The 14227-nt window shown below is 46.9% G+C and overlaps 4 protein-coding genes across 4 annotated transcripts; 2 read left to right on the top strand and 2 right to left on the bottom strand.

Moving 5' to 3' along the window:
• Window positions 1-3777: 3777 nt before the first annotated feature.
• Window positions 3778-6097, bottom strand: SPBC3H7.13 (Uncharacterized protein; the record flags this gene model as incomplete). Its single annotated transcript, XM_031150471.1, has 2 exons — window positions 3778-4893; window positions 4946-6097. The coding sequence occupies 2 exons, from the start codon at window positions 6095-6097 to the stop codon at window positions 3778-3780; spliced, it is 2268 nt and encodes a 755-aa protein (XP_031004980.1).
• Window positions 6098-6996: 899 nt separating this feature from the next.
• On the top strand, window positions 6997-7547 carry MGR2 (the record flags this gene model as incomplete). The annotated part of the gene is made up of 5 exons (XM_031150470.1): window positions 6997-7048; window positions 7106-7132; window positions 7190-7219; window positions 7269-7359; window positions 7415-7547. 5 exons carry the CDS (start codon window positions 6997-6999, stop codon window positions 7545-7547), a joined length of 333 nt encoding a protein of 110 aa, XP_031004979.1.
• Window positions 7548-10190: 2643 nt separating this feature from the next.
• ptaK_0 (oxidoreductase) lies at window positions 10191-12181 on the top strand (the record flags this gene model as incomplete). Its single annotated transcript, XM_031150469.1, has 4 exons — window positions 10191-10264; window positions 10371-10846; window positions 10894-11279; window positions 11330-12181. The coding sequence occupies 4 exons, from the start codon at window positions 10191-10193 to the stop codon at window positions 12179-12181; spliced, it is 1788 nt and encodes a 595-aa protein (XP_031004978.1).
• Window positions 12182-12847: 666 nt separating this feature from the next.
• pur8 (Puromycin resistance protein) lies at window positions 12848-14219 on the bottom strand (the record flags this gene model as incomplete). Its single annotated transcript, XM_031150468.1, has 2 exons — window positions 12848-14015; window positions 14074-14219. The coding sequence occupies 2 exons, from the start codon at window positions 14217-14219 to the stop codon at window positions 12848-12850; spliced, it is 1314 nt and encodes a 437-aa protein (XP_031004977.1).
• Between the last annotated feature and the right edge of the window lie 8 nt (window positions 14220-14227).

The following is a 14227-nucleotide window of genomic DNA, read 5'->3' as shown; positions in this document are numbered from 1 at the left end:
TTAACAAAGTCGTTCTACTAACAATCGAATCAATAAAACAAGTTACATTCTTGAATATGCAACTATGCTAAAGTATAAGCAATATATCTTCAAGCATGATAAAAACTCTAGTCAGTTTGATATAAGAAAGCTAGGGCAATTCTAGGACTTCGTAATAGATTCTAGCGTATATTGCACGCTTCATTTATACTTTATACTGCTTGTGGAACAGATAGAATCTATCTTATGCTTCTATTTTCAGTTGTAAATATAATTCTAGAATTGTAAATAAACATGTAATTTAATCACTTACCAAGCTCCAACCTCTCAGTTTTGTCACTTCATTCATATGGCCACTATATCAGCTGCAATAAAAAATGCCGGTAAATTTGTCTCGCGCTCTCCTATAAGAAACATGAATCATTCTCCACATAGTAGCTCTAGATTCCGAGCTTAGATTCAAAAGTCCCCCGCCGATATGTATAAGTATGGAGTCTTTCTCCGTCGCTCCTGCCTTGAGCTTTCATTGATCTAAATCAAGGCGAAGCAAGAGAAGCTATGGGATAAAGTGACCAGTAACTTTCTAAGCAGACATATTCATTAGTTTCAGCCATAATACATCCCTTTCTTGTAGTTATTTTTTTGGGGTAAATTCACTTAATATCAAAGAAGAAAGGAGCAGGAGAAAGTTGCTGTCAATCAAAAAGTCACTTCATGGAAAATGCGGGGATAGCAGTCCCAACCAGATTCTATATTTAGACAGCGGTAAATATTTCTAGGACGTAGAGGTATAGGATAATTAATAATAATTCAAAGACATACATATGTCATTCTGTGAATCTCTTATTTGATTACAGGATGGTGCACTAGAGAACGCTTGTAGTATTTCATAATATTCAAAATCCATTCACAACGTTGAGGTGCTATGTGCCCCTGTACTGAAACTTCTATTCAGCAGCGTGTTAAAATAAGCCTCCATAGCTAAACCTCGAAAGTTCCGATACCAGTACTCGACATGCGTTAACCCCGATATAAGATATGGATGGAATCAAGCAGAATCACACTGTATGAAGTATTCGCCTCCTAATTCTTAGTAATGCTAGCTACATTCAAGCCATGCGAGTAGTTCAACCCATGTGACTTATCCAAGCACAATTTGGTTCGATAATAAAAAGCTAACCGATGCTAGTAAACTATCAACTAAGTTTAGCTGGAACCAATATTGCTGATAAAAGGGGGAGAAAGACGAACCTTCCGCCCTACTCCGTAGAAACATTCTAGGGTACTGTACCCTTTTATATAAGATTTTCATAGCAACTCTACAGTAGATCTTCATTCTCAAATGAGATTCAACTATTCTGCACCCTATTCATTTAAAAAAGGAGAACACATATATTTTCCGCGAGACCCAGGAGAATTTAGCGGATATGACACGTGACTATATTGAGGTGAACTTGAAGTTTTCAGGAGAAGTTCTCGTATATTGCAGACCAGATTGCAAAAACTCCTTGTATCTTCTTTGCAGGATTCCTGTTAATGACACATATGATGTGTAGTAGTCCCTCAAAGATTATGTGAGGTCGGCTTAGCCACATTTTATTTTGCGTTTCAACTAACTGACTTGTGTTGAGTCACTTAAGTCAAAGTAAGAGGTGGTAAGGGGCATCACGATCACGGCTGGGTTCTCACGAGCGTAGGAAACATTTTTGTTAGAAAACCCAGGCGTTATATTACATGCTGCAAGGAGTCGAACGAACCAAAAGTTGTTCACGACGCCAGGTATCAAATGCGCCTCTTGCACACCATCAAAGGTATTACTCCAACCCTTGATTATCACAAAACCTTTGACAATCACGTTCAACGACCCCCTCCCATCCCACCTAGATGACCACCCGTCCCTCCCGGATAACCCCCCACTCCTAGCGGAAATCTCCCCGATGGATCAGGATACTCTATATATCGCGTGGGCCCCATCACAACTCGCCTATGCACCACCTGTTCCGTGAATCTGATCTGCTGAATATTAACATGAATCCTTTCCTCAGTCCCATAAATGATGACTCCGTTCGGCCCAACAGTGGGCGGCAGAACCCGTCTCTCGCGCGTCTCTCTTCGCATACCGCTTCCATCTGGAAAGATCTGTTGCGAAGAGGAAGTGGAGGAGGTTGGGAGTCCTGGTCTGGTGTCACGAGCGGGCAGCAAACTCCCTACTTGACGCGAAGTGCTGAGGCTCGAAGTTGTCCTTGGGATGGATAATGATAGTACTGGTTTGGAGAGCATGCGGCTTGAATCAAGCTTTGGCATCGATGAGCCCAGTGCTTTGGCAGAACTTGAGGATGAGGGTTGTGCTCGCGCTCTGGATGCCGAGTCGAGCTTTGGCATGGCGGAAGCCTTTCCCTTCGATTCTGAACCAGGATCCGCTCGAGGCACACTAGAGATCAACACTCTAAGAATAGTTTTGACGAACTTCGCATCGGCATACGCTATTTCGAAATTAACATACTCAGCAAGGAACTCAGAAGGGTTCTTCAGATATATCTGCCGTTTACGGACAATGTTGTCGAACTTGAGTAGGATAGAGCCGTCTTGACCATATCTGTTCTGCGAAACTGCTTTGCGCACCCGCTCGTCGAAGGATTTCCAGTAGGTATCGCCAGCGTCGAAAATTTCTTGTATCGCTTGATGGCAATGGCGGAGATGGACGTCGAAGCCGTGCCATTTGTTGAACCATGCAAGTTCATCGAACTTTGAGGAGCTGGCGTGAGACTTGGACTTAGAAACAGATATGGGATTTTGGGTGGAAGACATGTTGTTTATCGCAATCTTTCTTAGTTGTGCAGGAAAAGAGTCCAAGGTTGAGGTTGAGGACATTGATATAGAACTAATTCTGCTAGTTGTGAATGAATGACCTTTTGAATCATGAGAAAAGGAAGCGCTGATTCATAGCTGAAAGTGGAGGTCGGCTCACTGATGTTAATGGCCATGCTGCAACGCGATAATATGACAAGTTATTGAAGAGTCAACCTTATCAATACCCATTGTCTGCCCCCCCTCCCAATCGCCATAAATATTCCTAGGAAACCAAATATAACGAACTAACGTCGAACACCATCTACTTTCGCTCGATGAGTACCTCTGAGGTAGTAAAAAAGTCGAGGGAGCTGGGAAAAGTCTTAGGAACTTGCTGTGTGGGTGGTGCTTCGTACAGGACTAGGAAACGGATTGTTTCTGAACGTAAATCGATATACAAGATAGAATGTGAGATTATCATCTTGCAATATCATGTATTCTGAGTGAGCAAGAGAACCTCGCAAATTATGAAGGACCACTTAGTCGGTATGTACAGTCAGCAGCTGGGTTCGAGGAGGTAAATGGGGTATGAAGACTGGAAATCACATGGAGTATCTAACACCCTTCACTAAATAGGTATATTAGGCATTATATCATAGGAAATGACCAACTAAAAGGCCCGAATGTTTCTTTTATTTCTCTGTATTGTTCATTCAGCCATCCCTTCCTCAACTCAAGAACGCCAGCCCTAGTATCTCATCTCATCTCATCATCACCGCCATGGAATCCGAAAAAGCAGCCACAAAGCTCAACGACTTAAAAAAGACACAAGAAGCGTGAAAAAACAAAGCCTCCAAAACAAGCTATGTAGACAAGTCGCAGCCTGCCAATGCACTTCCCAAAACGCCAAAGGCACGATACTACACGAAAGAAAGCAGTCCCGCAAACAAAAGAGATATGCATGTATGTGTGTGTAAGGGTCATGATGACCAGCTTCTGTTCCTGTCGCTATCGATCGACTTTTGGTGGTTGCCATCCGTTCAAGTACGCCATAAGTCCCATTCCCAAAATTACAACGCCCATCATTGAGGCGTATGGCGTCGCGTGATGCAACAAGGGATCGTGCCCCCCTGGTGGTCTCAACGTACTGATGGCCGTCCGATTCGGATCTTTGCTATCAGCTGCTGCGGCGCTACCATTTGCTAAACCAGCTTTTTGCAGCAGCGGGCCGAGCACAGAGTTAAGGCCTTCGAGATGGCCATTGGCCAGCCCATGAGATGGAATTTCGCCTTTCGGTGATTTGACATGTTCTGTCGACGAGGCTCTGCTGGCCTCATCTGACTTGATCTTGGCCACCATTTCCGCAAGCGTCTTTCTATCCGAGTCTCTCTCCGATTCGGCAGTCTCCGCCCGCATCTTAAATGACTGCATTTGCTCCCTCAGCTCCTGCATATCAACGAGCATTGTCTCAAGTCGTTTCTCCAGTAACAGGCTAGAATCTGAAATTGCTTTGGGATCAACAGTTTCGATGGGATCGACTTCCTTAGCGTCTGTAGTCTCCGATGGGGGTTCGAAAGCATCCTCCATGACGGAACCCTTCGCGTGGCCATTCGTCTTTGCTTCTGATTCTAATTCCAATCGCTTCGCAATCTCTTCCGCAACTTCTCGAGCACGCCTTTCCTTCTGTAACATGTCTTCCAAATCACGCATTCGAGCATTTTGGGTATCCAGTTCCTTTCTCGCGTTCGCCAAATCTTCAGCTAATTTAACGATTTGGCTGGGGGCTTCTTGTCGAATTGGCGAAACATTTGCACCGGATCGAGGTCGCTCGGTATTGGAGCGCTTCAGGGATGGAGAAGATGGTTCGAATGAATGAGCTGCACGAGCAACATCTGGTTTCTCGGGTAGAGGCTGTTGTGGAGGCGGCGCAGGCGGATCCGAAAATCTAGGTTTTGTATCCGTTCGGAATGGCAAGACACTCCCATTAATTTGGGGGGGTTTGGGAGCTTCAATGATTGGTACTCTCTCATTCTCCTTCAAATCATCCTTGGTAACCATCGAATCTAAGAAGTTATCTGCCCGGCCAAGGTCAATGGTTTGTAAACGAGCTATCCTCATTTCGTGCTGTAGAAGTAGTCAGACGCTGCATCTTTTAAGCATGAACCGCAATGCTTACTGTAAGTCTCTTCACGATTTGCTCGGTCGTCACTGGTGTCAACCAGAAGTTCATGGGCCGTTGATGGCCCATGACACTCATTTGACTGGTTGAACTTCCAGCAGCACTGGCAGGGGGCACCATTCGTCCATTGCTCCCTACGGATCCTTGACTGCCTGACCTTCCTCGCATCTGCATGGAGCCTTGAGATGGCATCATCATTGCACCGTTCGCTGGATCTAAGTCGCTGAAGTTCATGTCCAAAACGTTGCTTGTTGCGCCGAGGAACCCAGCGTGCTCTACTTTCGCCGCAACCTTGTGATGCACCACCGTTTTTTGGTCTTCGCTAACGATATCAATTCCGAGTTCTAAATGGTCTTGCGTTTGCAGCTCGTGCGGCTCCGAGTCGCGGTTCTCTGCAGATAATCGAGCCCCGTTCACAAAAGTGCCGTTGGAAGATTTGACGTCGCGAATATATATTTTCCCGTTGTTCTTGTCTGCCCATATTTCGGCGTGCTGTCTTGACAGTACTTTTGAGTCGAAATATCCGTTGGCAGGTGTCGGTACCGTTTTTGCGTTCGTCTGGCGCCCTATCCTTAGACTATCCGGGTAGTAGGGGACCGATATTGTTTTCCGCTCGAACGTCCCATTCATGGAGAGCAAATAAAGGACTGGGTTGCCCTCCCCAATCGGTTGTGCAGGTGGCCGGTTTCCATTGTTTTGTTGTGTAGGGCTTTGTAGAAGGTGCTGAGATGGGACAACGGGCGAGGGTTGGTGTATGGAAGGCATCGAAGATGCTGTAGATGATCCATTTGTGGCTAATACTGACTGTGGGCGTGCGGTAGAGACACCGGAGACTGCTTCTGCTTTGCTTGTTGGCCACGGTCCTGTCCTTGGGGGCTTTTTGCGCGCGAAGGAACCGAGATCTCCTGATGGTGACATTGGGACGCCATTGGTCTGGGGCGAGGGTTGACTTATGGTAGAGCTAGATGAGGTAGAAGAACTTGAGGCTATCGAGGAGGAGGAGTTGGTGCGCTGAGCGCTCTTGCGTGGCATGAACATTCGGGCGACTTCGTCGGCGTTCATCGAATTGAGACCTCCTTGTCCGACATTAGCACCCCATGGTGACCTGTTATTTTGTTGAAAACTCGGTGGACTCGCGACTGCCGTCATCTGTGAGGTTTTCGAGGCTTGTAGCTAAGGGTTGTAGGATATATTGATGAGGCTGTGGGTGATGATGATTGAAAGATTGAAAAGTGTTGGATTAGTGACCTCCCCCGACACCTCGACACAACAGCAGATAGCGCTTTGCTCCAAGCTTCCACCCGATGAGCTATGAGCTAGAGTACTATCTCTACAGGTAGATATGATGGGGATGAGGTATGTAGGATCTAGTAGCCTGTTCTGTTGTAGATTATCAGCCCTTGAATTGTCACGAACGAGGGGGATGCAGAGCCAAAACAAGCGCCAAGAGGCTGTTGGAGTCGTCGCAAGAGGGAGGATCTGTCGGGGAGAGGATTGAAGAGACTCACATGGGCCAGGTGCAGTGCTGGTGGTGGGGTAGATGGTGGTGGAGGAGGATTCCCGTGGTGGGTGGTCTGAACCGTTGCCAGATGGAAAGTTTGGAGGTCCTTCAAGGTCGGATTCTCACGCAAGGTTGAGAGTCGGCGAATCAGAGGCAACGCTCGGATACTTGTCCTGTAAAGGAGGCACAGCACGCGCGCACGACCACGTGAGACGACAGGCAAGGTGTGGATGTGAATGAAGGCAGCATCAAATATGTGGAGTGTGGAGATGTTGACTTTGACGATGATTTGGCTTTATCCAGCCCCTATTTACTGCTATTGATGTTTAGTCAGGTGATTTGTCCAGTCGTGTCGTGTCGTGAAGAAAGTGGCCCGCGTGTGTGGTTTTGAGTCGGCGTCGGCATTGGATTGGCGCCCGTGGATTTCGGGAAAGAAGCGGAGCGAAGCAAAGTCAAGTAACGCAACCAACGAAGAGAAAGAATAGCTTCAAGTTCTGCACCAAGACCAGGCAAACATTCCTCCGAACACGTTCAAGTCTCCCTCAATATGCCGGTTCCAGTTGGTGGACAGATGGGTGGTGGGTCCAACTTCGACAAGTGTATGTTGTATGTCCTGACTTGAAAGAAGAGAAATCATCTACTGACCAGCCCAACAGTCAAGATGGGCGCCATGATGGGTAGCAGTAAGCAATTGCCTGGGCTCTGTGTTTTCATTTGCTGTGCTAATATCTTTATTCCAGCTGTCGGGGTCATCATTGGCTTTATATTTGGTATGCTGGCGCACTCAAAGGCCAAGTCCCGGTTCTAATAGCTGTACAGGCTCTGTCAACATTATGAGATACGGTGCCGGACCAAACGGAGTTATGCGATCACTTGGACAATACATGGTTGGTTCTGGAGCTACATTTGGGTAATATCTTATATTTTGCTAAGGTCTGGCTGGGGTTGCTGTTAACAAGCTTTAGTTTCTTCATGGCCATAGGAAGTACCATTCGAACAGATTCCGTCTCGCAACAAGCAATGGATGCTTACCTTCAATCAAAGCGCCGCCCTCTTATCATGCCGCGCCATCCATACCACCAATCAAAGGACGAATAATGACAAAGTATCGAGCAAGCGGGGATGAGGGAAGGAGAAAGGAGGGACGGCGAGGCAACCATCCAACACAAAAGGCGTTCAATGTACATAATAGGCATGGATTCACGAGCCCGGAGAGGCTTCAGCAAACCCGCCTTGTACCACCACTATATCAGCACAATACCCAAGAGACGAGTTTCCTCGTTCATATTTCTAGGTTGGAATACCTCGCGCATGCAGCACAGCTACACAGTAGGGAAGGAGGTGCAGACGACAGAGTGGCTGTCAAATAAATTGTTATGTCCAAGTGGATTGTACTGTTCATTCGTTGTGTTATTCCTGGGGCCATTATTGTTCACTTGCCACTACATACCTTCAAAGGCTTTATTTCACGTTGCACATTTGACGACCGAGCCCTGAGACTTACCGTTTATTCATCAGCCGCTCAGGCACCATAGCCGCTGTGGAAGCTGTGATAGCTGATAGGTTTTCTGCAGAACGAGGGCACTTACGTACAGCATCGATAACCCCATTTATGCATTACCTATGTCTTCCAAAGGCTTCTATTGATATATCATTTATTCATCAACAGCTGAGAGGTCTAGCGGCAGGGAACTTTTTTACAAACCGACTCACATCAGACAGATTTTCAGAATATGGAAAGGCACTTGTGCACATCACCAATATTCTCCCGTCTTGCATGCATAACACAGAGATGATGGAATCGATATATTCTGCGGCGGGAAGGTCCAACTATAAAACAAGAGCCTGGATGTAGCTGGTCGATTCTGTGAGAATAGCTGCATTTCCAACTGCATTGGGACATTGGTTTTGAGCCGCGCCATTATCTTTCCGCCTTGCGGGGCAACGCCAGGTACGACGCACAAGAGTGGGTATCAAAACAAGCTACATCAGCGCGTTTAGGAAACATGAGATCAACAACTATCAACAGCTATAATAAGCTTTGGGGCAGCGAGAGGCGTCCCTCTATATGTTCCCCCGCCGCGTATATTCACACTCTCAATTGATTGCCCGCTCGCGCCAGGCGCACTTACTTGCTCTCTCCGGATTATACCTTGGGAGCGAGCAGCTCAGTCCAGGATTTGTACAGGATTCAGGACTTATAAACCGGCACGATACTAATCCGAAAGTTAGTTAAATAGAGACACGAGAAGTTAGTGTAACCCAACAAGGATGGTTTTCGATTATGACAAAACAGTAGCGCTGACAAATAAGCTTAACTCACAGCTTTACACATATGCCATAAACAGATCTTTCACTTGCTCTAAACGCTTCTCGAATCGTTTCAGCAAGCCCAGAGAATCCTCGTGGAGATTTCTAATTTGGCCGGCAAGCCACAAGTCTTCTGGATCCGGAGTGGTGTTGGCTAAGCAAGACAAAATGATCTGGTCCACCTGAAGCTCCGTTTACCACCATTTTCACCTTTGTAAGCTTTGTTTCTTTCACTCAGCGAAGAGTCTAACGACAATTTTCCGACTTATGATCCCTATTTAGCCCCTATCGTGTTTATAAATGGTGGGCTTCTCGTGGACAAGGCCGCAAAACACTTAGTTAGGGGGTACAACACTAAAAGCCCAAGAAATGCCACTTGCCTCGAAAAGGACACTTCAACGATCAATTGAAACTGACGGTACCTGGAATTTTTTCTCACTAAAACAACTTCGGCACCTCGTATTGAAGATACACGTGTCGTTCGCAGCTAAGAAAACAAGTCTGTCGTTTTCCAAGGTCTTATTTCAAGGGACGTGCAACCGAGTGGTAAGAAAGCTAGGGTACCCATGGAAGAACAGACTTGTGAGCTACTTAAGTACGAGTGGCATGGATGAGGCTGAAACAAATCGAGATCTGTTAGCGGAGTACGGACGGACCGGCTTACAAGTCCCACGCTGTAGTCCACCCGCGATCATACTCTCTCGCCTAGAAGTACTAAGGTACTTTACGTTTTTGTATGTAAAAACAAGCGCTTTGTTCAAAATTGCATCCCTTTGTATAATGCGTCTCTTTGTATAACTTCAATATATATTACTGCGTCCCCTCGCTGCCAGAGAATAATATTTCTCTTAGTGAACGAATACGGAGTAGACCCAACCATCAACGCAGACAATGTCTGAAACCTTTCTAGTGTACCTAGTTAGGGTGGCACGGATTGGGCTAGTCCCCGAGCTAGATGGCCTAATCTAGCACTCGGAGAAGAGTCCCTGTCTCCCGATAAAGCGATCGGAATAACATGCAACTTCTGTACAAGACCTGAAATTAACTTCTGATGTGGATGTTTTTTCGGTTAGACCTGTTGCTTTTAATATAAGCACTAACCTCACATCTTGAATTAGGTTGCAGACACGCTTTGACCAAGTCCGGGCTGGCTACCTGCCATTCTCTATCTCCTGGTTGAGTACCTACCTAATACCTACAGCGATTATCTCACGGGCCTCTTATTATGGATACTTTCTATTCACACTCATGGTTAATGAATGTGACTGTGGCTTAGACAAGCTCAGTGAGCCCATCCATATCTGTCTTGTATATAGGAATAACCCTTCTCATTCTTTCTAATTTCTCCCCATTTTTTTTTCAACTTGGCTTCTTTTACACTCTTTTACACTCTCTTACACTCTCTTCGGGCGTGGTATATTAATTAGTGATATGTCTCTCATTGGTCATATTTTAAGTGGTGCATTGGGTATTGTCGCCTCTTTGTCGCAACAGCAGACGAATGGGTATGTAGTTTTATTTTTGTGATAACGACAAATCACGCTTGTGAAGTTTTTACCCCTTTCCAATCAGCAGATCGCCAATCTCAGAATATCTACTAAACGCCCACAGTGCATCTAAATGGGGCACGCTCTCTAATGCACAACTTCCCCAGTTTCTCAGCAACAATCCGCTGCCATGGGGATTCCCTTGGGGTCCCTTGACGGCGAAGGGCGATAATCCATATACCAGCGCTCCAGACACTGGCATCATCCGAGCATATGACTTCACTATTCAGCGTGGCCAAATCGCCCCAGATGGCTATATGAAAGATGTACTATTGATCAATGGTCAATTCCCTGGACCTTTGCTTGAGGCAAACTGGGGCGACACTTTCATAATCACGGTGCATAACCAAATTGTTGCACCTACGGAGGGTACGGCATTGCATTGGCATGGTCTTCTGCAAAAGGGAAGTCCGTGGTTTGATGGCGTCCCTGCAGTGCAGCAATGCCCTATTGCTCCTGGGACGTCCTTCACATATACATTCAAAGCGGATCTTTATGGATCATCATGGTACCACTCTCATTATTCCGCTCAACTCGCTGGTACGTTCTATGTAATCAACTTACATGTCTCGAGCTAACATCTGCAGGCGGTCTTTTTGGTCCAATGATCATACACGGTCCCTCACATGTTCCGTATGATATTGATCTCGGTCCAGTCATGCTTTCAGACTACTATCATACTGAATACTTTAAACTCGTTGAAGGAGCCATGGCTTCTATAACCGACGCAAATTTCAATCCAGCCCCAGCATCAGACAACAATTTGATTAACGGAAAGATGAACTTCAACTGTTCTACTGTTGCCGTTGGTGACAATACGTCATGTAGCAGCAATGCTGGGATTTCGAAATTCAAGTTTACCAGTGGGAAGACTCATCGCCTTCGCTTGATGAACGTTGGAGGAGAAGGTCTCCAGCGATTCAGTATTGACGGGCACAGCATGACAGTCATCGCGAACGATTTCGTCCCGGTTGTTAGTTATACCACTCCTTCAGGAAAGCAGGTCAACTAACCTAATTACAGAAACCATACACCACGAAAGTTGTAACTCTCGGCATTGGCCAACGATCCGACGTTCTTGTTACCGCGAATGCAGGCAGGTCGGATTCAGCCTTCTGGATGCGCTCTAACATTTCTACGATATGCGGAATCACTACTCAACCAGCTGCCCTTGCCGCAATTTACTACGACAGAGCCGACACTAGCAAATCACCAACCTCAACCGCATGGGATATTCCCGATCCAGGGACCTGCGCAAACGATGACCTCTCGCTCACAGTCCCCTACTACCCCATAGCTCCGTCCACCCCGTCAACCACCCAGACCCTGGAGATAAATTACCACTTCAACGAGACGGGCCACTTCCTCTGGACACTAGGTGCTAACACCTTCCGCGCAGACTACAATCAACCAATCCTACTCATGGCAAATAAGGGAAACTTTACCTACCCCGATGACTGGAACGTTCACAACTACGGCACGAACACCACCATCCGCATCGTAGTCAACAACCCCGGCCCAGCCGCCCACCCCATGCACCTCCACGGCCACAACATGCAGATCATCTCCGAAGGTCCCGGCAACTGGGATGGCGTGTCCACCACCGGCGGCAACAACCCGCAACGCCGAGACGTGCAGTTGGTACGAAACGGCGGACACATGGTGATGCAGTTCAACGCTGACAACCCCGGCGTGTGGCCTTTCCATTGCCACATCGCCTGGCACGTGTCTGGAGGTTTATATGCCAATCTGATAGAGAGACCGGCGGATATCGCAAAGGATACGCCGCTCCCGCAAGTGTTGACGCAGATGTGTCAGGATTGGTCGTCATGGTCTACGGGGAATATTGTGGATCAGATTGATAGTGGGTTGTGAGATGTTTAGTAGACTGAGAGATGCTCACTCTCAAAAGCGACGACGGGACGAACTTTTTCTTTTGTTGTATAGAATAGGTTGTAGATACTACGCGTATAACCACACTAATTGTTAATTATTTCAAATAGAAAATTGTAATTTTGCTTAAATCTTGAGAACCCCGCGCTCGACTGCTGGATGATCTTTGTCGTGCGTCCTGTCATATGGTCAGTAGTTAGCATGTCCTATACCTCAATAGCCCGTAAGTGGTTAATGGTAGAACTAGTAGGATGAGATGCAGAAGCATATCCTGATACGTTCCGGACTGAAAAGTTCTAGATGGAGCGTGCATTACCGAGCAACGAAAGCTGGGGATGCGGTGGATTAGACCCGTTTTTACCCCGGAAAGATCGTCCAGATCAGCCCAACATGAGCTCAACTAAGCTTACTACTACTAAAGAAATTTAGTTCTTTCCACTTTTGGGTATAGAAGGGCATGGGTTCGTCTGGACAGGTGGTAGTGGCTGCCCCTACTAGATTATACCATTCTGTTCAGGAAGAGTTAGGAATGATAATATTCACAATCTGCAGTAAATCATCCACGGTTTTGAGAACGGATCGATCGATCTTCTTAAACTTTTGCGAATATCATGCTTCTATCTCTAACCTGCCTGATATTATCTGCTATCACTTCACAACTTGTCGACTTTTTTCCACTATCGTCGTTCTCTCCTGAAGTTCAAAGCGGTTCGCGGAAGGCTCAGTTGATCCCATCGTGGCGGCAGGGACAGTATTGTTTTTCCAGATACTACCAGTCATACTGTCGGGAACGCGAATAAAAAATATGCTCAAAACCAAGCCGACCACACAAAGAATTACACAAGAGTAGTAGACGCTCTGATAAGCAACATGGCTGAAATCACCAGCTGGCACATCTGGCGGGCCCAATTTCCTCTCGATACCTTGAGCAATGGCAGTGAGTACAGCAAGACCTAGGATCGAACCTCCGACTTGGAGCGCAACGTTAAAAACGCCAGCTGCTGCCCCTTGATCGGATTTGGAAGCAGAAGAGACGACGACAAAGTTGGCGGTGATGTAGACGGCACCAATACCAGCAATGTAGAGGATCATGGCGGGGAAGGTGAAGCGCCAGTAGGAAGAGTTGTCTTCGATGAAGGAGAAGAGAAGCACGCCAGGGATCGATAGCGACCAGCCTAGAATGAACATGACACGTGCTCCAAGGATTGGTACCAAGCGTCCAGCGATAGTGTTCGATATCAATGCGCTGACACCGAGTGGGATGAACAGGACTGACGTGTGGATTGGACTGTTGCCGAAGGATTGAAGTTGGACTGTGAGGAAATAAGTGCATGCTTGGCGGACAGCATAGGTGTCGATAGCTAGAATCAATGTGAGATTGAAACTAGATGACTTGAAGAGGTGAGTTGGAAGAATTGCGGAAGCCGCCTGGCGTTCGTACAGGATGAAAGAAATCAGTAGGAAGATCGAGACTACGAGCGTCGAGATGATCGGAGGGGAGCCCCAGCCATCTTGGTTAGAAGACGTGAGTGCGTAGGTTAAAGTGATGATCCCAGGGAGCCCAAGGAGTATTCCAGGGGCGTCAAATCGAAGGAGGCGCTCTTTAATGTATTTCAGAAGTGGTTTCGAGTTCGTAGGCTGGTCATCGTTCGATGGAACTTCAGGAGATGGCGCTCGTCGATGTCTGGATCGATCTACAGCGGGTAGGAACAAATACGTGGCAGGAGTTACCACCCCCGAGAATATCAAAGACGCCCAGAATATCCAGCGCCATCCAAGCAAGTCCGTGAGAATTCCACCTAAGATGAGGCCAATACTACGAGCAAGTTTAGTACGATACTCGGGAAACTACACGCGTGCGTAAGGGTACTTACATGAAGCCGAGAGAACCCGACGCACCCCAAATTCCAAGAGCGCTTGCCTTCTTTGCTGGATCGGGAAAATGAATCGCAATATGAGCTTGCGCGGAAGGAATAGTAAAAGCGGCGCCAATCCCTACGTTGGGTGTTAGATGCACCATTGCGGCTG

This window comes from Lachnellula hyalina, assembly GCF_007821495.1.
Source record: "Lachnellula hyalina strain CBS 185.66 chromosome Unknown contig00075, whole genome shotgun sequence".
In the NCBI taxonomy this organism is placed as follows: Eukaryota; Fungi; Ascomycota; class Leotiomycetes; order Helotiales; family Lachnaceae; genus Lachnellula; species Lachnellula hyalina.
Note: the sequence above shows the minus strand (reverse complement) of the source record. Positions and strands in the feature narration are given on the sequence as shown.